General features: G+C 49.4%; 1 protein-coding gene across 1 annotated transcript in view; it reads left to right on the plus strand.

Moving 5' to 3' along the window:
• Window positions 1-25405, plus strand: part of maml3 (mastermind-like transcriptional coactivator 3) — a gene marked incomplete at its 5' end in the record, with an annotated part of 100015 nt that extends 74610 nt beyond the window's left edge. The window contains 3 exons of the mRNA XM_079999877.1: window positions 19241-19507; window positions 20568-20655; window positions 23762-25405. Of these exons, the coding sequence (XP_079856003.1) occupies window positions 19241-19507; window positions 20568-20655; window positions 23762-24891 (1485 nt within the window). The 3' untranslated portion in view covers window positions 24892-25405. The remainder of the gene's footprint in view (window positions 1-19240; window positions 19508-20567; window positions 20656-23761) is intronic.
• Window positions 25406-25872: the final 467 nt, after the last annotated feature.

Below are 25872 nucleotides of genomic sequence, written 5' to 3' on the forward strand. Positions count from 1 at the left end.
AGTTGCATCGTTTCCGCTTGGCATGCCAGCCACCCTTGACACGTCGTGCACACAAACACCAGCACTGAACCATCTAATCTCTTTTCTATCCAAAACACAACCGAGGTTTCCCCTCCTATTTTTCTTTTTTTTTGTTGTTTACGCTGCCAAGCCCTCTTCCCCATTTCAACGCTTATCCAAACCGTTTGTTTTGTTTATTAGTTCACTCTTTCCACCCGCGTTCGGTGTATATCTGGTCACTCTATGCACCAGCCTCGATGTAGGATGTGAATAATGAAAGTGGGCGTGCTGTTCATTGTTAGTTGGGCAGTGCATTGATATGATTATTGTGTTTATGTTTATTGTCTTTGAGTGCGGTACGGTCATGATATAAAAAAATAATGATGATCGGAGGAAGAGAGACTTAAAATCTTTACTTCAATGTAAGGATCCTTATTTTGAAGTTTAACTCACCTAAAGATAGATGGGGAGAGGGGGGGGGGGGGGGGAGAGAGAGAGAGAGAGAGAGAGAGAGAGAGAGAGAGAGAGAGAGAGAGAGAGAGAGAGAGAGAGAGAGAGAGAGAGAGAGAGAGAGAGAGAGAGAGAGAGAGAGAGAGAGAGAGAGAGAGAGAGAGAGACTACTGTTGTTCTCTGTAGATTCCCTATCACTCACTATCACAGTGAGTGATAGGGAAAGAGAGTACACCTTAAAAATAAACAATAAACCTCTGTATCAACAATTTACCTTCTGTCGAAAGAATTGTGCAAGGATGCATAAATATGAATATAATCTGTACATACTGTGTATGCAACAGGGTGAGAAACAGTCATTATAACAATGTCGTGTACAGAGTGTTTTTAATTGTGATTGTGATTAATTGTGTGTTTGTTATGTATTAATATTGTATGAAATATCCTGTGATTAATAACCATAATAAACGGCAGGATGATGATTTAAAGACGACAGCGTTTTGTTGGTTCCTGTGTTCCGGCGTCTCCTTCACACCCGGCGCAGGTCGGGGACGCGGCGGTAATGAAGCGCCGGCCCAATCGTCGGGGGGGGTGGGGTGCTTGTGGGCGCCGGCGTGTCACCGCGCTCCCAAACTGCACAAACAGTTCCCGCTAAAGTGGCACTAACTCGTCCTCCGCTCTGCGGTTATTTTAAGATGATCCTCGCCCGAACTCTGAACGCACCTCAGCCCCGCGCATGCAAATCTGCAGACTGCCGCCGCCGCCGCCGCCGCCGCCTCCTCCTCCTCCTCCTCCTCCTCCTCCTCCTCCTCCTGCTTCCCGTCAGTTGACTCCTGCTCCGTTTACACAAACGTTTCATGGTCGGTCGGGTTCGGGGAGCGGCCACAAAATGCATTTCGAAACCACAAAATGCATTTCGCCGTGCAGTGCTTTGAATCGCCATGAAAGTTTATATGAGTCTCTGTTAGTGTGTGTGTGTGTGTGTGTGTGTGTGGGTGTGGGTGTGTGTGTGTGCATGCGTGCGTGCGTGCCTCTCTGTCTCAGGTGTCAACATTTGTTCGGCTGTGTTCTCCCTCGCTCTGTCTCTCTCGGTGAGCTACGATTGTTCCGTTCAGCAACACACGGGCACGCGCACGCACACACACACACACACACACACACACATTCACATTCTCATGCGCATCAACCCACGGCTGGATAAAGGTCACATCTTACACCCCTCTTCACACACATAGCGGTTGTTTAGCTGCCATGAGTAAGCAGTAATTACCTGGTGGGTCACACGCCCCCAGCTGCGCGTTTCATCATGTGAGACACACACACACACACACACACACACACACACACACACACACATAATCCACATATGACTGTCGGGGTGGTGCTTTTTTTGGCTGTAATTTCCTTGTAATTGAGTATCTCCATCTATTTATCTCTCCACCTTTGTTATCAGGTTTCATTCTCGCTGGCCTTCCTTCCTTCCTTCCTTCCTTCCTTGCGGCTTTCCTCCCGTCTCTCCTTCCCTCCATCTTTGCTACCTGCACACCCCTCCTTTCTCTCGGTCTCCGGCCGGTTCAGTGGCTCGAGGGACGAGGTGATGGTCACGCGGCGCTTTCACAGAGCTGTCGCCCCCCTCGAAGTGGATGGACATTTTGATGAACGCTCTCAGGGTTCCGTCGCGCGAGGGACGAGCAGGAAGTGTTGTCGTGCGCGGCGCGTTCTCAAACTGTCACCGCTGCTTCCTCTCGGGTCCGAACTTTTCGGGTAATGTATTTTAATGGGCCGTGAAAGCTATATGGGATAGACAATAGAAAAAGGAAATATTAGTTTTTTCGGTAATTGGATTTCTGCAGCCTAATGTTTCTTCAAGTCTGCATATCCTCTCTCCCGCTGCCCTCCCCGCTCTCCCTCCAGCAGCAGCAGGAGGAGGAGGAAGCCGTATTATTCTTCCCTGGAATGTCGCATCGAGCTAAATTTAGAGTCGCAGTTTCCGTTCCTCCTTCTCCGGCTTCCCTCTCTCCTGCTCCTCCTCCGCCTCCACCTTCTCCTCTCCTCTCCTCCTCCTCCTCCTCCTCCTCCTCCTCTCCTGGCAGCTGAGACTGAAATAGTCGGCCTTGTGTCTTCAGATACACCTGGGAATGCTGGCCCTACACGTTGGTGTCTTTCCTCCGCCTTCCTCTCTCAATCTCCCTCCCTCTCTTTGGACGTTCGACCTACGTTGTCGTATCGGCATTACAACAGACTACGCCACGTGAACGCTTTGAGAGCGCATCACCGAAAAGCTACCACTTCAGCTTCCACCAACACACGTGAACAAAAACGCTCCCAGTTCTCCCAGTACTCAATAGGGAATGTGAAGCTGACGTCACGTTGCAGGAGCAGGCCGCCGTGTTCGGGAGGAAACACTCGCATTGGCCGCGAACGTCGGTCGGCATTTTAGAGTTCAACGGCGGCTTGGAAGTCTTGTTGGGTGAGAGAAACTGCCACAGAGAATCTTGCGGCCATCTTGTGTGAAACCCGGACCCTTGGTTCTTGAAGCTGTTCCTCCATGCAATTGAATGGAAGGGATCCTCCAAAAAATGGCGACCGGCGTCCATAGCAACCCATAGCAACCGTCAAACTTCACACGCCCGATTCTCGTTTCGCTCTCCTTTTTCATGTAAACAATTTCCCTGGCATTTGGCGATAAGAGAGAAATGTCGCTTCCTCCCTTCATCTGTGCCGGATTCAGTGCGATTCCCAGGAGACATCTTGAGAAGGAAACTTTCCTAATCTAACAACAAAGTGACTAATTAGCAGCGGCGCTCCCGCTTCACCCTGGCGGTGCAGAGTGCACTCGGCTGCTTGTCGCTGGCACCGGGGCCCTCGGAGGGAGCGCGGTTTATATAATTCTGCCCACTGCGCAGGCTATAATGACAGCCCACTCTGCAAACGTGTCCGCACCTCATTCAGCCCGAGAAAACACGGTGAAATACCGTCCTCTCAACAAAGCTGGTCAGTATGTTAGCGCCGCCAAAGACTCTTGGCCTCCGTCCTTTGTTTCTCTGAGATTTCTTAAAATGCTTTTACCACTCTGTACTGGATGGGACTATGTGCTGTGTCAAAGTGGCGTTGAGAATGCATCGTGTGTACGCGTGTGATCAAATATTTCTAGCGCTGCCCCCGACTAAAGATGTTCCTAGTCGACTAGTCATCATTCAAGTCATTACTCGGCTAGTCGTTGCACCTTTACGATATTAATGTAATTATTTAATTATATGTTTTTGGAGCATCAGAAAATGGTTTGAGTTCCAGGGCTGAGGAAGAATGTTTTAACAAACACTGTTTACACTGTGCTATATAACAGATAAATACAAAACCTAATAACCCGCGTTAAAGTACAGTGGTACCTCGATTTACGACTGCATCTGCTTACGACTAATCCAAGATACCAGTAGCGATAGTCGCGAAAATTTGTATCGACTTGCGACCGACTGCTCCAAGGTACGATCGTGGACATTTGCAGTTGGCGCGTCGGCGGCCAGTCAGCAGTCAGTCAGCAGTCAGTCAGCAGTCAGTCAGCAGTCAGTCAGCAGTTAGTCAGCAGTCAGTCAGCAGTCAGTCAGCAGTCAGTCAGCAGTTAGTCAGCAGTCAGTCAGCGGGCAACCTACTGTACATTGTGTGTGTACGTAGTTCGTGGCTTATCGATATTTTTTTCATATTTACTGTGTTCGTGCTGTGTATTTAGTTTATTTTCACTGTATATATTTTATTTACAAGCGCTGCGTGCACGAAGTGAGCCGCCTGTTAATGACATCAAAGCCGCTCATCGAGAACTCAACCGGCCTTGATTTCGATAAGACACAGCTCCCAAATGAATTTATTTATTATTTTCCCCGTGACCAACCGACCAATTAAAAACTTGGTAGACTAAGACTCTTCTCATTGACTATCGTTTGGTCGACTATTTGGGGGCAGCCCTTAATATTTCAACTCCAGCTGTGGCACACATGGCTGGGTCTCTGCACCTTGTGGTGTGTTGAGGCCTGGACAGCTTGGTGTATTTTTACTCCGGCAGTAGCTCGGGAAGCCTGTTTATGCCTGATGTGAAGGAGGCCATGGACCCATCCAAGCTGACAATCTGGATTTCTGTTAGCCCGTTATGTCGGCCATGCCACTTTTCCCAAACACTTGCCTGTCTGTCTCCTGTGTAAACAGATGGTAAACTGGTAGGAATTGGTAGCAGAATGCTCACAAAAACACACTGGCTCCAAATGTGGGTTCAGGGTTCAGACAGCAACAGTAACAGCAACATCTAGATGAATATTCCTACTGGATTTTTAGCATCTGGTTGATTCTGCCTGAGAAAATGCTGCTGCATAATACCTCATGCTACGTAATCTCTCCGTGCGTGCGTGCGTGTGTGTATGTGTATGAGTATGTGTGTGTTTTCCTACAGACTTATCAATAAAAACCCTTCCCTACAGTCATTACTGCTGATTGACGCTATGTTCCTAATAGCCAAATCATTAACATGATTTCAAGTATAGGGTGGGTGGGTGGTGGTGTGTGTGTGTGTGTGTGTGTGTGTGTGTGTGTGTGTGTGTGTGTGTGTGTGTGTGTGTGTGTGTGTGTGTGTGTGTGTGTGTGTGTGTGTGTCTGTGTGTGTGTGTGTGTGTGTGTGTGTGTGTGTGTGTCTATCTATCTATGTGTGCGCGCACGGGCTTGTTTAGATTTTCTGTTGCATGCATATAAAAATTGGATTGTGTCTGCTTGCGTGTGTCAGTATACGTGTGTGTATGTCCACATGCATGCACACTATGCATGCACTTCAGAGTGTTTTTCCAATTTTCCCAGCGCTGCTTGGGTATTGATCTCCATATGTTCGATGAGGAAGGCTAACGACGCGCCAGCCCTCCCCTGATCAATGTCCCCGGTCACCACACAAACAGCGCTCTCCCCTACAGCCTCCTAATCTCTGAGGCCAAAGACCCCAAACCGCTGCCGCCGCTAAGTGGCTCCTCTACGTCTTAAGCTCTGTTTACACGAGCATTATATTAACCTAAAAGTTATCTCTCGTTGCTGCAATTCTCAGGGAGGATGTCATATGAATGTGGTAAAAAAGTGGCCCCCGCTGTGCCGTCAGGTGATTAGGGCCAAATATACACACACTCACACACACAAGCTCATAAAGACCTCGTCCGTCAGTTCTAATCGCGAGATCCTCCGAGCACCGTAAGTTCTGGCCTATTCGCCTCACACAGTGATCTCTATAGTATCGCAGTGGAACATCGCTGCTCAGGTCCATGGACGCAAACGCACACACGCACACACGCACGCACGCACGCACACACACACACACACAAACACACACACACACACACACACACACACACACAAAGAACACACATTGATTTTTTTCTTTTGCCACAGCAAAAAAACCGAAGGCATAACATTAGTCTCCAGGGACCACACACACCCCCTCCACACATGCAAACACACTCACACACACACACACACACACACACACACACACACACACACACACACACACACACACACATAAACACACATAGACACACGCACACACACAAGTACACAGCCACGGACAAATAAGGGCATTTGTGTTTACGCACAAACACACAGAAATGTAACGTGTGACTTATCAATACAATAAATCAATATGCCGCCTATCTCATCCGTCTCTGAGAACGTTTATTAAAATAAGAGAATGGAAGGAAGGATGGAGCGATGAGGAATGAGCTGTAGAGATATCCCCTCCTCCCGAGAGCAAGGCAGACAAAAGAAAGAAGGGATGGAGAGATAAACAGGGAGGAGGAGGAGGAGGAGGAGAGGCCAAATAGGAGGATGGGTGAAGACTGACACACAGCGAGGAAGATGGAGAGGGAGAGGGAGGGAGAAAGAGAGAGAGAGAGAGTCTCTACTGTTGGTCTCTGTAGATTTCCCTATCACTCACTAACAGCAGCCCTGCACAGTTAAACACTTACACGCTCAGCCAGCCGTTCTGCGCTCGCTCGCTCTCTCTCTCTCTCTCTCTCTCTCTCTCTCTCTCTCTCTCTCTCTGTCTCTTTCTCTCTCGCTCTCTCTCACACTCCCCTCCCCTTCCCCCTCTATCTCACTCCTTTTCTCCATTCCTCTGTCTGTTTGAGGTCTAAATCCCTCTATACTCACCGACTTAACCCCTCTCTTTCATTTCTGCCCCCTCCTCTCGTGCCGGGATCTACCAGTAACCATTAGCTGTGTGTGTGTGTGTGTGTGTGTGTGTGTGTGTGTGTGTGTGTGTGTGTGTGTGTGTGTGTGTGTGTGTGTGTGTGTGTGTGTGTGTGTGTGTGTGTGTGTGATCAGTAAACCAATGCCTCTTCTAGTGCCACGTTCCAGGCACGTGGCACACCTCACTAAGACGGCAAATTGCAGGGACTGCAAATGAGCCAGTTAGCATAGGGAGAAAGACACACACACACACAGCTCACCACACACACACACACCCCTGCACTCATCCTTTGACCACTTGCAAGAACACCCAGTGCAACAAACCTCTTACAACGGAAAAAAATGGCCGTATGTCTGCTAAGGGCTGTGCGCGTGCGCATACACACACACACACACACACACACACACACACAAACAGAAGCTAACGTGCGCTCCTTCTCTCTTTGTTTAATTAAATTTGGGAGTGCTGTCGTCTCACCGGCCGAGCGCCGAGAGTGAACATTCCAGCGTAGGCAACATTTGGACTGGTTGGAGCTTTTTAATTGTTAGTTTATGTAAAAGCAGCTCAGCGCATGGGTAAACAGACGTCACCACTTTCCCATGGGCTCTGCCATGGCTTTTTGATTTTTCCTCTCCTCCTTCTCCTCTTCTCCTCTGTCCCCTTCTCTCTTTCCACCTCTCTCGTTCTTCACCTCCCTCCCTCTCCCTCCCTCCCTCTCTCTCTCTCTCTCTCTCGCCGCCTTTGTCCCAGTCCGTCTTCCTCTGTCTCGCTCGCCTGAAAGGTTTCAAATCACATGACAGCCTTGACACCTCCTTTACCCGCTCTCTCCTTTCCCCTATCCATCCATCTCGCGCTATTTATCATTTCCCTCCTCTCCCTTTATTTTATCCCGCCGCCGCCACCCCCTCTTCCCGCACGCACACGCACACACACACACACACACACACACACACACACACACACACACACACACACAGTGAGTTCTTACGGCAAGCGTTCCACTGGCGTGGGGAGATTGTCAGTAAAGGCAGAGCTAATTAGCAAAATCACTGAATAATTAGTTTCGCTTTTTGTCGTTTAATTCCCCCAGAACCCCCCCGCACGCAGAGGGGCACACACACACACACACAAACACACACACTCACACACACAGCCCTTGTCTTTTTGCTATCATCAACATGTTCAAAGGGCGAAGTGGTTCTCTCTACCTCTATCGTTTTAGGTCTATTTCCTCTTTCTTATCTGTTGGATCTTCCACTAACCATTAGGTGTGTGTGTGTGTGTGTGTGTGTGTGTGTGTGTGTGTGTGTGTGTGTGTGTGTGTGTGTGTGTGTGTGTGTGTGTGTGTGTGTGTGTGTGTGTGTGTGTGTGTGTGTGTGTGTGTGTGTTCGAGCGTGTGCCTGTGTGGGTGTGTTTTGTCGTTTCTCCCTTTCTTCCTCTTGTTGTCCTCTTTGAGTTGTTCCTGCCTACGCCTTTTCTCTCTCTCTCTCTTGAGGTTTCTCTTGCCGCTGTTGACTTAAACACATGGCTGAGCTTATTTTCTCACTCCGTGTCTTCCGTCCTCCCACTCATCTTTTTCCCTCTCTCTTCAACATCCCTCCGTCCCCCTCCCCTTCCTCCTGTCCCCTCAACGCCCCCCCTCCCTCTCCCTCTCTCTCTCTCTCTCTCTCTCTCTACCGTTTGTTTACACATCTATTTCTCCCCCAGGCTTACCAAAGGTCCACTCCTCCACTAACCATTTCACCATCTCACCCCTCTCTCTCTCTCTCTCTCTCTCTCTCTCTCTCTCTCTCTCTCTCTCTCTCTCTCTCTCTCTCGCTCTCCAACACTGTCTCCCCTCCTCCTCTTTCTCTTGATCTCCCCGGGGGAACCATTTGCTACTTCCTTCATCAACAGTTTTCCAGGTTTGTTTGAGATGGGGGTGGGTGGGGGGTTGACTGAGAGAGTGTCCCCGTTATGCACGGCTACACACAGGGCTTTTTTGGTTTGTTTGCTTTGTTTCATTCAATTACAAAACGGAGGAAAATAAATAAATGTCCAATAAAAACACTGTTTTTATTTTGTTTTTTGTTTTATTTACGCTCGGAAAAAAGATCGCTCCGAGCTGAGTGCGACGCTCGGCGTAATAGTATGGTCCACTCTAGGGGTGTCTGAGATTGTATTTCAAGATTCTTCCAGGCATAAATATGGAAAATATCCAAGTCTTAATTAAGGGGGTCAGAGGGGGGGCCTTGTTATACATGTGGCACATTGGAGAGGCAAATGACACCACGCGAAGGGGCATGACGAGGGTTTAGCTTTGATCACGACAATCATCATCACTACAAATATGACAACACATGATCTGCATTAAAACCTTTGTATGAATGCTGCCACATTTAAGACGACTGCTGCCGTGCTCCGCGTGGGGCGGCGGGTCATTGTGGTAGCTTTCAAAATGGATTTATCCGTCTATTGTTTTATTGGTTTCGCCGACAGTGTATGTGATTTATTTAAACCCTGAAATGACATTAAAACAAAGCATTAAGGTCCAAAAATCACAAGTCAGTGGAACTGAAACGGGCAATCTCAACTTTGCCCAACATTTTTACCCAGCATTCATAATCATAAATGTAAACCGCTAAACCACAGTACTTGAAAGACAAAATCCCGATGCACCACATAACTGCTTATTTCTTAACCAAAATGTAATTCATGTGAGTAATTTGTTCGATTAAAGTAGTATTGAAGGTGGATAATTGTATAATAATAATAATAATAATAATAATATAGATAACGATAATAATAGTGTACTTGATTCAATACCTTTGTTTTCCTACTACAACTATCATGTGAATGGAAGCATTGACTTGCGTAAAATAGCACCACTCCTCCCCATCCAAATGAATTTTACAATCATACGTTTTGACAGTGTTGAAATGATTGAAATATTTTTCAAATAACTAAGGAATGATTACAGCGAGGGAAACCTCTTTCACTGTTCATATGGACACCTGACTGTTGTTTTAAGAGACACTTGAGAGGTGAACCTGTCCTTTAACACACTGTTGTAGCTGGAGTGAACCAATCGCACGTCACGTTAAATCGAAGAACGCTTGCTGTGATTGGCTGCGAGCAAAACCATACAAATAGTCTTTTTTTTTTTTTTTTTAGATTTCTGGGTACAAAAATGATTGGTATTGGGTTATTTGGGACGATAGCTTCAAGGTATTGAGTACCGATACCCAGCCCTCGCCGTGAGACAGGGAGCATTCACCAGCAGCTGCAATTTGTAGAAATAAGTTATTTTACCATTTCCTCTTGTGCGTGAGGTCAGCGTGTGAGGGTCTGAGCCTGCCACGCATGGAAAGCACGTGCGTGTGTGTGTGGGTGTGGGTGTGGGTGTGTGCGGGCGTGCCCTCGTGTGTTTGTTTGTCCGCATGTTTGGCTGAGGATTAAGGTTTTAGCCTCACTCGAAAGCGAGCGAGCGAGCGAGCGAGGGAGACTGACACTTAGTTTAATGGAATCTCCATTTTCCCCTCCTCTGTTGGGAACACTGTGTTATCTGGCGACCCTCTAAACTGGTTCCCAGCACTCGCCAGGACAGCGGGGAGGGAGGGGCGGCGGCGATGGCGATAGAGGAAGACGAGCGGGTGAACGAGCTGGAAAGCCTTAACACGGGGAGAGATAGAGAGGGACGCAGAGACGGAGAGTAGGGACAGACATCTCGGTGACACAGAGGAAGCCAGAGGAGAGAGGGAGCGAGGGAGCGAGAGCGATGGGGGGTGGAGGGGGAAGGAGAGATGAGTTGAATGCAATAATGCGATAAGGCGGCTGAGGAATGGAGGTTTTTCTACACTCTGACGCTTTTAGTTCCATTTCTACTTTTTTACGGCATATTTCATCATATTACCAAAGGCCATTTTGGCTCTATCGCGTTTAATACGCTGCTGTGGAATTATTGGAGATCCCGGCTGAGATAATGGTCAGCCTCTCGTTCTCTCTTTGTCTTTATCTCTCTCTCTCTCTCTCTCTCTCTCGGTTTACCTCCTTTCTTTCCCCTTCCCCTTTTCCCAGCTCCGTCCCCCCACCCCCATCTGGCTTCCGAGAGAGAGCACGACGGAGCGAGCGAGGGAGGGAGGGAGAGAGAGAGAGCCAGAGCAGAGGAGGAAAAGGAGGGAGAGAGATTAATGGCATACAAAGATGGTCAGAGTCGAGGGCGATGGAGATAGCTGAGGGTGCAGCGCAGGCAAAGACAGCTTAATGTGTAACACAATAGAGAATAGGGTTAGGTTGCGGACTGTTGAATCTGTGTGTGTGTGTGTGTGTGTGTGGGTGTGTGTGTGTGGGTGTTTCTGTATGTTTTTGTACGTTTCTGTTCTGTGTACATTGGGCCTAAACTAATATATATACTGTATATATATATATATATATATATATATATATATATATATATTTGCCTTTAATGTGTGTCATTTGAGAAGTGGGATAGATATGGAAGCCTAGATTTAGTGTCTGCAAATAACTATGGTCAGATGAACTTTTTAAAAACACACACAAACACACACACACACATATTTGCACACATCATTTGAGGACACGCACACATAAGTAGTAGTCACTGTGGAATTCCTGGAAAGGACTTCTCAGAGTCGGAGGTTGGGGGCTGAATAGAAAACGACCCCCACCCCCCTCCCTACAGCTGACCATTAGCGGATTGCCCATGAGCAAGGCACCTACCTCCCAGTGCACAAGCTCAACCTCCTTTGCCTGGTTTAATAATTATGCCTTTGTTGCCCCTTGTTTTTTGTTAATTTCTTCTAAAAGGACAGCATCGGCTTGCGTTATTAGCATGCGCACTAGTGTGCACCGTCCCCTGCCCCCGCCCCCCGAATGTAATAGAGCCATTGACAGGTTTATATGTGTATATATTGTAAGCCCACAGCTACACATTACTGCCTCATTGGAACAGGAGAGGACAGGAGTGGAGGCATGGATGGGGCGGAGGGGAGCGTATGGAGTAAAGGAGAGCAAGAGAGAGGAAGGGAGGGAGGGGGAAGGAATGCAGCAGGAGAGAGTGCAAATGATGTGAAGAGAGAGTGGGAGAAAGAAAGGAGGAGGGCGAGACAGCCTTAAGAAATAGTAGGGGGAGGGTGGAGATGGAGAGGAGGGTAGGGAGGGGAGGGGAGGGGTGAGAGGGAACCTTATTGCCCTGAGACTACGGCAGTAGGAGAAAAAGAGAGTGAAGAGAGACCATGAGAGAAGGAGAGAGAAAGAGAGAGAGAGCCAAAGAATGATGGCCTTACAGCAGCACCTCTAATGGCTTCTCGAGAGAGATGGGGGGGGGGGACTGCGGTCATTCCAGTAAAGATGGGCCAAGAGAGCGATAGGGAGCGCGTGCGGAGGAGGGAGGAGGGGGGTTAGACGGAGGCGCAGAACGAACGATAGGTGCCGAGGTCGAGAGAGAGGAAGCGGGAGGCGGGAGGGAGAGAAGGAGGGAGGGGGAGAGAGAGAGAGAGAGAGAGAGAGAGGGGGGGGGGGGTTAAGCAAGTGGCGGCGGGAATGAAGACGGAGAAACGGGGATGCAGGAAAACAAATCAAAGTCTGATAGAAAAACACACACAGGAGGGCGGAGGGGAGGAGGAGGGGGGTCACAGGACGGACGGAGGAAAAAGAGAGAGGAGTGAAATACGAAGGGGTCGACGCACACTGTAGTGCCCAGGGATGCAGCAGTGAAAAGGGGGGAGGTGTGTGTTTGGGGAGCAGAGAAGAGCCATCAAAGGCTGGTGATGGAGGAGGAGAGGAGGGCGGCGGCAGGGACCTGTGGGAAGGATGGAGGGGCGGTGCGATGCAGGGGGGAAGGAGGAGGAGGAGAAGGAGGAGGAGGAGGGACGGAGAGACGACACACACAGCGCGGCGGCGCAACGTGGAGAGCGATGAGAGAGCAACGGAAGGAGAGAGTTGTTGAATAACAGCCCAATACAAAAAGATAATTCGGGGGGGGGGGGGGGGGAGAAGTCGGATAAAGCGGCCGAATAAATCGCGCTGCGTCGATCCTAAGCGAGAGGGAGGGAGGGAGGGAGGGAGGAAGGAAGGAATGGGTGGATGGACGGAATCCAGCCCTCCCTCCGCTAACCGCCGTGTAATAGCGCTGATCAGAGCTGTGAATAATTCAAGGGCCCCGGCCCCGGGAATACTCCCCGAGATGAGCGGGAGTGATCACCAGGGCAACGGGATAACCTGACGCACGTACACGCGCCTGCAAATGGGGGAACCGGAGTCACTGCTCCGCCCTCGACTGCCCCGCGGCCGCTGCCCGTCGCAGGCCACACCCAGTGAACCCAGCACCACCCCAAAACCCCCAGCACACAGCGGGCTGGTGCCGCCATGATGGCCTCCCAACCCCGGCACTGCGGAGGAAAACGAAGGATCGGGGGCGAGAGAGAGGAAAGGGGAGGGAAACCGAGGAAGGCGCAAAGGGCGACACGTTTCAGGTGGCGCGCAGGAGGAGGAGGAGGAGGAGGAGGAGGAGGAGGAGGAGGAGGATGGAGAGAGTCCAACAAGACGGAGGCAGAGGGAGAGACCGAGCGCCTTTCCAGCTCTGACTCCGTGTTGTCAGTCAGATGAAGCATTTTCAGCCGCCGAGATTAGATTACATGAAAACACATCCATCCCATCCCGCCACTGCAGCATGCACGCACGCACGCACGCACGCACACACACACACACACACACACATGCACACACACACATGCACACACACACACAAGCGTGCTGCTCTGGCTTGGCCTCTCTCCGGCCCGTGCACGTGTGTGTGTGTGTGTGTGTGTGTGTGTGTGTGTGTGCATGTGTCTTTAAGGTTTCCATGGTGACAGGTTTCCAAGGTGATTTACAGTAGCACCTGGTCTCTCTCAGGGTGGTACACTCGTTCGCTCGCCCCAATCGCTCCCCGGCCGCCGATGATCTCATCCCTCGCGCCGCTGTCCCTCTCCCGATCGCTCTCTCCCTCTCTCTCCCTTTCTCTCCTCCTTCTCTTTTTCCCCCCCTTCATCTTTCACCGATTAATTATGCCCTCCCTCCTTTTCTCCTTCTGCACCTCTTCCCATCTTTCCGCGTTAAATCATCCTCTCTCCAGTCTCCTCTTCATCTGCTGTCCCTTCTTCCTTGTGTCTCTTTCGCTCTGTTCTTTCAACGCACCTGTCGTGCATCTCTCTCTCTCTCTCTCTCTCTTCTCACACCACACCTCCTCCTCCTCCTCCTCCTCCTCCTCCTCCTCCTCCCTGCTCTGTTCCTCCTCTTGCTTTTCCGCCGCCCGGTCGTTTGGGTGTCCGCAGCGCAGGGTTTTCAGGTGAAATGCTAATGAGTCACCTCTGAAATCGGCGGGGGGGGGGGGGATCGACGGAGGCGAAGGCAGAGAGAAAGAGAGCCGTGCGCGCTAATGGCGGAGGCTGACCGCAGCCGGTGTCTGCCCGCGTCGCCGGCCGTCAGCCTCGGGGTGATTGTAAGCGGTTGGAATTGGTGACAAGTTGGGCCGTTGCCTTGAAACAGGTTATATAGTACGTAATGTTGGCAATAAATATTCATCTACGAGGATGTGTGTGTGCAGAATATAAATCTTTTTTTTTTATTTTTTATTTTTTTCTCTGCTTATTTCTTTCGGGGTTTGTTTCCCGGCGCCACTGCCAGCGAGGGAGCTGGCGGACTGCATTGCTTTCCGTATAATGAAAATTGCATTGTCACAAAAACCAATACGATTTTAGGGCTGGACGATATGTCGTTATAATATCGATATTGGGAGAGGAAAGTGAACTTCATAGACCGTTCTAGATGTTCTGATCAATCAATCATAATATCCACATTACTACATGATTGTTTCTCAGATATTTTTTGTGGGTATATATCCAAACAACAATAGTCGTCGATATGAAGATATTCCCTAAAAAGAGTATTTGGATTTTGGAATTTGTCTTCATCGCCCAGCCATCTTGATCTGCGATATGTGAACAGGAACCAGGTTGTAATGTGTGGTCTGATATAAGATCAACACTTGCTCCAGTGACACTCTAATATTTCCGACCTCATTGTGACAAATTTCACACTTGGTCTCATATTTTTCATCATCAAAATTGTGCATCACGGACAAAATGGCGATACTTTAATTTCAAGATGATACAATACGACTGAAAGTTTATTGTGTGTGTGTCTGTGTGTGTGTGTGTGTGTGTGTGTGTGTGTGTGTGTCTGTGTGTGTGTGTCTGTGTGTGTGTAAGGAGGTGCTCGAGGGTGGTGCATGTGTAAGTATGGGCGCGTGTGCCTACTTATTCCTATGTGCATGGGTTTTGTGTGTGTGTGTGTGTGTGTGTGTGTGTGTGTGTGTGTGTGTGTGTGTGTGTGTGTGTGTGTGTGTGTGTGTGTGTGTGTGTGTGTGTGTGTGTGTGCGCGCTTGGGAGTGGAGGATTCAGAAATAGGCCAGTTAGGGTTTAGAGTGGAGAGATGTTAGAGATTAAACAGACCTCTATGGGGAGCAAACCTCCTCTCCAGCAGTTTAAATATAACTCTCTCCAGGGAGAAACTGAGTAATATGTGTGCGTGCGTGTGTGTTCATCTCTGCTTAAATATGTGGTTTCTGTTTGTCTTTGAATGTGTGTCTTCAATGTGTGTGTGTGTGTGTGCGTGCGTGCGTGCGTGCGTGCGTGTGTGTGTGTGTTTCTTTACCTTATGAGTTACAGGGAGTTAAGGGTAGTAGTTTAATAATGGAGCAGTCGTACCATCTGCTTGGGGTAGTGTGTGTGTGCGCGTGTGTGCACCTTCTCCATTTAATGAAGCACAGACACACAGCAGACCCTTCACTGTGGCGTCGTTTTGGCATTTGTGTGTGAGTTGTAGTCTTCAAGATACCAGATCGATCCCCTTCACCCATTGTTGCATCTCTTCCCTTAATTTGACCGAATCCCGACCAAATCCCATTGCAACCGTGGATGGGCGCCGCAGCCCTCGGAGCACCGGACGATCTTTGACCACCCGGTAATGGCTGGCATGGTGGCTGTTGTGGTTAGCGCTGTTGCAGCAGGAAGGTTCTGGGTTTGAACCCGACGGGGGTTTCCTTTCCACTGTGGAGTTTTTCCATCATCTCCACCCCCTTTTCATACGGGGTTTCCTCCCACGGGATCAATGAAGCGATTCCTTTTCTACTTTTTTTTCTCCTTATAACTCTCTCTTACAACGAGAGTTGCGTGGCGGGAACAGGCGATACTGGTGTCTGAAATGAGAACCCACCGAATACAAAAGTCTTGATGAGAGGAATCATGTGATCAAACGTGAGGGAGAAGAACTTCCCTTTTATCCGTCACCCGTGAGGTTCCGAGTGGATCCTCTGCCGTAAAGGCCGCACATTGGGTTGTTGAGTTTAGGTGCCGGTGTTGCTCCATCACGAGTATTAACCCAGCTGTCCGGCGGAGCGCCGACTCTATCTCTTTCCCTCTTCTTCATCCCTTTCTGTCGTTTCTTTATTACCGATGCTCTCGCCCTCCTGCCCCCTCCATCACGCAGCACCGGGTGACAGATGTGAGCCACTCCAGAACGCTCAGAAGCCCAGCGCTCCTGCACCAGACGCTACCGCTCGCTCATAGTGTGTGTGTGTGTGCGTTCGTGCGTGCGTGCGTTATTCGAGAGGAGGGAAAGCAGCCCCGCGTTTTACTGCGGCATGGTCACAGGAGGACAGGTGATTTCATCCCGGCCTGGCGTGTGGCGATAACAATGTATGCAAATACGCACGCACACACACACACACACACACACACACACACCCACACACATACAGTGGTCATGCATAAACTCAAGACTCTCTCTTGACGCTCTTCCGGCTCTCCTGTTTCTCTCTCTCTCACACACACACGCAGACACACACACACACACACACACACACACATTTCCGCTGGCTCTGTGTAATGTAATCACCTGAGCCCTCTATGTCTCCTAACCCAATAAAGAGGACTCTGACTCTGACACACACGTGCACATAAACATGCACAGACAAACTGAGAAAACATAGATGGTATATACAAGTTTATAGATATATGTATCTACAGTACATACTTCCATACATACTGTATACAAATAAACATGTAGATATGTACGCAGACATCCACACTTTACTCAGTCAACTCTTTCAGTTCCTCGTGTTGTTCCCCTCTCTCAGCACCTCATATTTCCTGTCATTATACGAATGGTAGCGCTACGGAACCGAAACCAATTAGTTTTAGTTAATTTAATCCAACTGGTTGGCAGCGTGTGTATTGAAAACCAGAGTCTGGGGGCCGACTCCACCTGGCCAGGCTCAGAGACGAGACAGAAGGAGTTTGTTGATGCTCTTTGAGATACTTTATCCGACAAACTCTCTTCATTTAGGAGACACAGGACAGAGAGAATACAAGGTAAAGTGGGAAAAGGACGTTGGAACAAAGTCGAAGAAAGCAGGGCGTGCGTGCGTGGGTGTGTGTGTTTGTGTGTGTCGCATGTTAAACTATCGTCCGGCGGGCGGGCGGGCGGGCGGGCGGGTGTGCGTCGGCGGCCATTACTGTTCCTCTCAGCGCCATCTGCTCCTTGGCCACAGCGGCGGTTGCCAGGGTACCTGGCCCCCTCCACCCATCCCACCTTGCGCTCCCCGTGCCCCTCTTCCTCCTCATTATTCCCTCCTCCTCATCCTCCTGTGTCTGTTTCTCCTTTCTTTTCCCTCCCCTCCCTTCCCTTTCTCTCCCCACTCCCATCATTCAACGCTTTTTTCCTTCTTCTTCGCGGCAGAGCGTCCGTCTGCATTTCACTGCGTTCTTTTGTCCCCTCCCATGCGTGCGTTTCTTTCCTCCGTTTCCCCTCCCCGCCGCTTGCAACGGGGGCCAGCGCTCCGCCAACCACGCTCGCGCACTCTCCAGGACTCACTCTTTTATCTCTCTCTCTCTCTTTCCCCCTCCTTATCCATCTCTGTTTCATTCCCTCCTTCCCTTTTCGATTGCTTGGGCATGACTCAGGTCCACTGTCCACATAAAAAAGAGGGGGAGTGAGAGAGAGAGAGAAAGAGGGTGAGAGCAAGAGATAGAGGGAGTAAAGGAGGATTGGGGGGGTATAGAAAAGGGACGAAGTACATAGTGGGGGGAGGGAGGGAGAGAGATCGTAGATCAGAGCTGTCGTGATTGAGCCATCTGCTGAGAGAGAGACCAGCGAGACACACGTACACACACACACACACACACACACACACACACACACACACACACAAAGACGAACACACCCTTGAAGATCATCACTGCCACCCACTGGTTGGTGCCTGATGCTACACCCCACTCACCATCTCTCTTCCTCGTTTGGTTACCCTGCTGCAATCTAACGTACGGCAACAGGAGATTAGGCGCTCGGCTTCGAGCAGCTCTCAGTCCGGCCCGGTCCGGCCTGTCTGCAGGCGGCTCGTGGGGCTTCTCGTATTCCGTGGTCCGGCGTGTGCGCTTTTATCTCCCAGCAACACCCCTCTTCGAAGAGAGCGGCCTCAGCACAGGTGTGGTTGTATGTGGTTTTTGGACCTTATAAAAACACATTGAATAAAGTGGGGTGGTGTGTGTGTGTGTGTGTGTGTGTGTGTGTGTGTGTGTGTGTGTGTGTGTGTGTGTGTGTCAGACCCCCGATACTTCCACTCATCGCCGTGATCCTTATTTTCCTGTTTCTTGGAGCCCTGTAGACCGATTGGATTTGTTGTGCTCTTGTCTTTGCCTCTGTTTGGGCGTACGTTTCCGGGTGGGTGTGTATTTTCAGCCTCTATAAGCTCAGGTCTTCCAGCCTCGCGTAGACTTGTTAACATGAGGCTGAAATCTTCTTTCCTTTTTTTTTTTTTTTTTGCCTCACTTCACTTAAGCCTCTCCCTTCTCTCGCCTGGCAGTCCTAAACGACGGCCACTCTCATGCAGCCATCTAACCTTTAATAGATTTCGCAAGAGCCGCCTTCCCATTGGCCGGCGGACAGTGGCTCATCCTATTAGAGATTAGCATACGGATGAGTGGAGGAGGAAGTGCTCTTTATATGCTAATGTATGCGCTGAGGACCCAGCAGTGCCCCGGCGGGCCGCGTCAGGGTGGCCCGCCCAATAGAATCACAGAAAGAGCGAAAAAAGATGGAGGAGATGAAGAAGATGGACCATCTGCGGTGCCGACGTAATCTCCACGCGTAGACAATAGCGTGTGCGCGTGTTGAAAAACCAAACGTGCGGGTGGATATATACGCCTCACAGCATATGTGTTTAGGATTTATTTTGTAGTTTGCGTTGAGTTGAGTTTAGAGCGGATGTGTGTGATTTTTGGGAATGAAGTTCCAGTTTATCCTTACCCGTGAGTAGGGTGAGTGGCAGGAAACAACAGCTGAACTATAAACCCTGTCTATGTATTTGTGTGCGTTGTGCTGTGCTCCAACATGAACCGTGGTGATATTTGGGTGCGGTGTGCTCCTCTGACGATTGGTTGCAGTTACTAGCGACACCAACGTGAGGCCGACCGGCCTGTCTGATCAGCAAGTTGCTCAGACGATGGTTTAACCCAACGCCTTCTTTCCCTGTGTTTCCAGGAACAGGGAGTGGTCGGGATGTCACGGCCGCCCGGCGCCGTACCGCCCCCTCACCCTGCCGGGGGCGTGGCCGCAGGGGTCGGCCCGAACCAAGGGGCGGGGCCGCCGCCGGGTTACCTTGGTAACCCGCAGCAGGCAGCCATGATGAAACAAATGATGGCGATGGAGCAGGACAAGAGGCTACAGCTTCACATGATGGAGCAGCAGAAACAGCAGCTTCTCCGAGACCAGAGGCAGCAGCAGCAGCAGCAGCTACTGGCCGAACAGGTGTGTGTGTGTGTGTGTGTGTGTGTGTGTGTGTGTGTGTGTGTGTGTGTGTGTGTGTGTGTGTGTGTGTGTGTGTGTGTGTGTGTGTGTGTGTGTGTGTGTGTGTGTGTGTTGGTTTGGGTTGTAGGCCTGTCATGCATACTGGACGTGCAGCTGTGCGTCGCATGTGCGTGTTCATGCATTCCTGTGTTTTAGCAGGAGAGCTCATCACCTTCCCTACTGTTGTCTTGCTGCAAGCATAATTATCTCCACCCAGCCCCCACCCATACCTTCGGTGCTTTCTTTTATCTGAGGGGTGTGTGTGTGTGTGTGTGTGTGTGTAGCGGTGCACCACCTGCTGTGATAATTTGGTGTTTTCTTTTCTATTCTGTCTGTGTGGGAATCCAGTGTTAAAGAGTTCTGAACTCTGAAGTCAACACTTATGTATATTGTTTTTAATTGGATGTTCGAGCAGACAAACACACACACACACACACACACACACACACACACACACACACACACACACACACACACACACACACACACACACACACACACACACACACACACACACAGATCCAAAAACACAAATGCACACACGCACCGGCACTCGAGAAGAGAACAGATCCTTCTGGGATTTTGTCTATGCAGTTAAATGGATATTACACCTCCATTTAAATAAACACCACCTTGTGTTGGCCAGTCATGCAGCATTTGGTTCTGAGGCAGCAGGTTTTATCGCTGCCAGGACCCAGCACTAAATCAGCGTAGAGGTGCGGACCTTACAGCCTTATGTTTCTACTGTAGTCATGTCACAGTAGCAAACTAGCAAACCCTTCACTTTGTTTTAGATTTAGAATACCGCCCAAGACAGGAAGAGAGTGTGTCAAAACGGGGTGGCATGCAAAAGGGCGAGTCTTTATCACACTTTAAAAGGTGTTTTAAAGGGTAAGATTCAGTTCTGCAAAGTACTAGTATGGGAAGAGCAGGGTCAGTTTACACAGTACAAAGAGCATTCATTATGTGTCAAGAGGTGTTTTAATAACTCACTAATAACTGTGCGTGCGTGTGTGCGTAGCTTCAGCAGCAGCAGCAGCAGCAGCACCTCCCCAGACAGATGGGACAGGGCCAGCGGAATCCCTACCCCCAAGTCAATCAGTACCAAGGTAAGACACAACACACACTCGTACTGAACAGTATATAGACATGTATGTTAGGTAATATTAAGGAAAAGTGTCAAACCGTAGAGGCATCACAGGCTCAAATACTTCCATTGTTCCTATGTGCTTCAACGAATTGCCAACGCCCAAATACACTGACGTAGACGCAGAACACATCACTAGTTGAGCACGTCGTTATCTTAACAGTGCTTAAATGAGGTTTTCAAACCTTGGGTTTGTATGAAAAGTCAAGTCATTGATAAGAGGCGAACGTCCCACAACCTAAGGGACACTTGCTGCTGCTCAAGCCCTGTGAAGCAGGGCTGGTTGGCCCCTTAAGATGACTTGATATCAAACTCTAAATTAACATCTAACTAAGAAATGAGTCTGGGTTTTGGAGTCGTACAATAGCAAATAAATGCCGATCCGTGGCGAGCGCCGTTTTCCTCCCACGAAGCCACTTTGGGGACTTCCTGTGGCGTTTCGGGGGTTTGATGGAAACGCAGATTGGCAAAGTTTTGATCGCATTGTTTTACAGGAAACCGATCCATTCTCTCGCCGACTCTTGGGGAGATATCGGCTGGCACTCAGCCTTTCTTCTCTTTTCCGCACTTTCTCCCTCCCTCCTCTGAAAGATACAGCATATTACTCTTCTGCCTGTTACCACGGCAACCTGTCTGTCCTGGGTCCCCTAGAGTTCCGGTGAAGTCGGAGAGATGAATGAGGGGGGAGAGGGAGAGAGAGAGCGGGAGAGAGAGAGAGAGAGGCTATGGTGGAGGTGGAGGAGAGAGGAATAGGTAGATGGAAAGATTGTGGGGGGAGTGAGAAAATGATGGAGACAGGTGGAGAAGGACAGAAGAAAAGGCACAGAACTTGGAGGAGAGTCAAGACGGAAGCCATTTATAGCCATCAAAGAGTCTGTTTGCCTGTCTGAGAGATAGTCGTCTGATGGGGAGGAAGGGCATCGGCGGCATCGAAATACCTGTTAGTTCAGCTGTCTGCAGAACACTTGTTTGTCATTTGAAATCAGGGTGTTTACGTTGCTCACAAATCTTTTGAGACTGAGTGGAATACGAGTTTACACAAAATCCGTAAAATGCGGATGAAAGGGGGGAAAAAAAATGATTTGACCAGATACGTTTCAATGTTTTGATATGCCGGAGAGAATTTAAGCATATATTTAAAGTAACATTTGTAGTTCTGCATTTTGTGAACGATAAAAAAGATTCAAAGATAATTTGTGCACGTGGGGGACAAAAAAAGGGTTTAAAGCTGAAGATGTGCTTGAGAGAGAAACCGATGCACACAGGCATAAAAATACAATAGTTTGACCTTGATTTTATGCTGCGATCTGATTGCCAAATGGGAATTAACATATTATTTGACCATATCCAGTGACTGAGTATGTGGGTGGTAGAGATTTACATATTTGCTTCATCTATTGTGCCCATTAAAACATTGAGGGGCGAATTCACGAAAGGATTGCGTGGCTTTTGCGGCCGCTAAACCTTCGCAAATAACACAAAAAGCATAATTCACAAAGCACCGCAAATGGTGAAATGAAGTAACATAATCTCGGTGCACTGGTGCTATTGACTTGTATTTAAATGAGGTATTTTTCATAGATTTGGCGCAAAATTGGCCCCTTTCCATGCAAATGAGCCTCGTTGCAAAAAAAGGCCAGTGCACGAACACGGGCGCTAATAGTCACACGCAGTTAGAGTGAAATTTTGACCGTCTGCAGGGACCTGGTGGGAACAGCGCGGACAAAAAAAGTAAAAAGGCAGCGCCTTCACTGCCTCCGCTCAATACGCGATCAGACCCCGTTGGGGTTTCCCCGGGGACCCCCTCCCCAGGGTGCCGGATAATTTCCATTATTTTTAAATCGCAATTGGCGCTAAGGGGGGGCTTGCCGGTGCTGAAGCTCCGTCTGGATTTTGCATAGCACTGGCGCAGCTTCCCGGAGGATTTCCTTACAATTTTACATTTTCATTAAACGCTCATTAAAATAACTACTGTCCGAGTCCCACAGATATTATAAGTTTTATATTCACTTAAGACTGATAATTCGTAAAACAGGCAAGTGTAGAGCAGTAGAGTAGTAAATGCGTAATAAAGACTCTGCATTACGCATTTAGACTCCGCTGGACGTGCCCGTTTACCGTTTCTCCAAATAAAACAAATAACAGCAGTGTGTTTTTATTGTGTCACAATAAAAATAAAATATATTTATTTTACTTGTTTTCCTAATTGAACGAAACAAAAAAGGCCTGTGACCGCGATGTCATTGATACCCACTCCTCCCCACTAACACACAGATGCACAGATTATTCATTTGCCACATGGGTAATTGTGATCAGTTGCAAAACAAGGGCAAATTGCACTCAGCAGCAAAACTTCATGGGCCTGTTTGCACTGTCATATGAATGGCAGCCACAATCCATTCTTTGTGAATTCGCCCCTGAATGTATCTATTTTTTTATACACGTTCTCACATATTTATTTACGTGTGTGGACTTAAATTACACATTCCCAAAAATATGCATGGCATATCAAATACGGTAACATATGCAGGTTAAAAAGTCATAAACTTTAAAATCTGTCACATCTACAAGTGCTCACTGCCCAGGTTGTCCAAAGGCCTCATTCTCTTCATCCCGAAGCCCAGTTACAGTTCCTTTCTAAATGCTATCAGTTAACAGTTGGAGTGGTGCTAGCTGTGATCTGAAGGATTAGTGGAACTGTGTCAGGAGTGGGTTTATTAGGGGATTTAGGATAATTTCCACACTAGCTTGCCTCCTCAAGCTTGCTCCGTCAGGTTTCTTAATAGATAAAAGTGGTAGTGCTTACCAAGTTAAGTAAAGTACAGTTCAAACATAATTGGGAGCCAAGCCTTAGAACAAAATAAGCTATTTAAAAAAACATGCATACCATCAATTGACACCATAGAGTAGTCAAATCAATAGATATACTAGTGAGCAGCTGCCCTACCGTATCTAAAACGTTCTTTCTCCCCAGTTATTCGTTTCTTTCTGCAGTTCCTCTCAACCGTATTGCCCTTTTCGGTTTCACCCTTCTTACCTAAACTTCTTCCCAATTTTCTCTCATTCAGGTACGCCTCAGGAGATGGCGTCCAGGAGTCAGACTCTCCAAAACATCCGGGCAGCACGGCTTCTCCAACAGCAGCAGCAGAACCAGCAGCAGATGGTTCAGATGGGTACGGTTCCAACGCAGGGGGGCTCGGTGGGACCCCAACCCGACATGAGCCTCCCTTACACTGGCCAAGGATCCAACCAGGGTTCCCTATACAGTCTCAACCCCCCCATGAGCCAAATGATCCACCAGCAGCAGCATCAGAGCCAAAGTGTCCAAGCACCAATGGGCCTCCCGTCCCAGCACAACCCAGCTGGAGGTCCCCCTCGGCAGGCAGGTGCAGGCCCAGTGGTAGGGGGTATGCCTGGTGGAGCAGGAGGTGGTGGAGCCGGAGGATACGGAGGACACGGAGGACAGGGGATGTTGATAAACTCGATGTCCCAACAGGCCCTGAAAGGCCCAACCAATGCCAAAGCCCAGGCACAAAGACTGCAAAGCATGCTGGGAGTTGGAGGTGGAGCAGGAGGAGGCAATGGAATGGGCGGAGGTGGCTGGCCCCAGCAGCAAGGACAAGGTCTTCAGGCCATGCCGGGTGGAGTTGGAAGGACTACAGGTGGCGGAGGGGGAGACATGGTGGGGTTCAGCTCCACCCAGGGCTATGTTATGCAGCCGGGTCAACCTCCACGCATGAGCAAGCAACACTTCCAGGGCCCAGGACAGGGGATGAACCAGGGCATGGACCCCAGGGTAGGCAACCCTGCAGCGGGAATGAGTGGGCCAATGATGGGCCCTCATATGGGCGGTCAGCCCAGGACCAACCAGCCCAGACCGATGGTCATGAACCAGGGGATGAACCAGGGAGTGATGGGGCAGGGTATGACCGGGATGGGGGGTTTTGGGCCAGGTCCCGGGGGGGCAGGTATTGGCGCAGCGGGCGGAGGAGCAGGAGGCGGGGGGCCTTACGGACCAGGGGGTGGCAGCATGGGCGGTCAGCCTCAGGGCTACCAGAGGACAGCTAATCAGGACATGTCATCCTTTGGATATGTGGGCGGGCCCCCCAGTGGTGGAGCCTTCGGATTAGGCGACGGCTCAGGGGCAGAGCTGGACTCGAGCGATGGTTGGATGGAGGAGTTCTTCCCCAGCCAATAGCCAACGGGATGTGGGAATCATAGTTTTTACTGAATAGACTAAACATCGATGATAGAAATGTTAAAAACCTGGGAAATTCAAACATGACGGAAGATATGACGGAAGACATGACATGGACTTGGGGCCAGCATGTTTTTTGTTTAAACATGGGCAAGGTTATAAATTAAACGCATCCTTGTCTTACTATTTGTGTTTGTGTGCATGTGTGCGTGCGTGCGTGCGTGCGTGCGTGCGTGCGTGTGTGTGTGTTTCTTTCAGAGAGCGCTAGAGAATGAAAGCTCATGCTATCTGATAAAATGTGGTATTAATGAAAATCCATAATAGAGATTAGGAGGTGTGTATCCATTAGCTTCCTGATTTTGCTGTGAAGTGTAATTATACCAATTCTTGTGGTGTTCCAAAGTTTGAAGCCACCCCCCCCCCCCCCCCCCCCCCACTTCTCCCCCAAGACACTACTTCACACATGGGTTGATTGAACACCATAGGCTGATAGGGGGTGGGGGGGGGGACTCAAGAGAGCGATTTATCTGTGTGTGTGTGTGTGTGTGTGTGTGTGTGTGTGTGTGTGTGTGTGTGTGTGCGCGCGCGAGCATGAGTGTGTCATCTCATTTCTGCAACGCCACCCAGCTCAGTGCTTCAGATCTCCCAACTATGTAAAGAACGGAGAGAGAACAATTGAGAGAGAGAGAGAGAGAGAGAGAGAAAGGAAGAAGTAGTGCTTTCTACTTCCTGTCTCCGTCTCCCTCACTCTCTCTCTCTCTCTCGCTCGCTCTTTCTCGCTCTCGCTTTCCCGCTGCTCTCTAGAGGCCCTATTCCTGGCTGTCTACACTCGCTTCTCTGTTTAACTGTGAACATCACAACAAAACAAACGATGCTCTACCGCGGCGGCGCCGCCGCGCAGGCACACTCTGCCCCCTAGTGCCTTTGCCAGGCAACGGCGCCGAGCCCGGTGCCGTCGATTTAATTCCATCGCACGTGGCG

Source organism: Zeus faber (assembly GCF_960531495.2).
Source record: "Zeus faber genome assembly, chromosome: 4".
Classification (NCBI taxonomy): domain Eukaryota; kingdom Metazoa; phylum Chordata; class Actinopteri; order Zeiformes; family Zeidae; genus Zeus; species Zeus faber.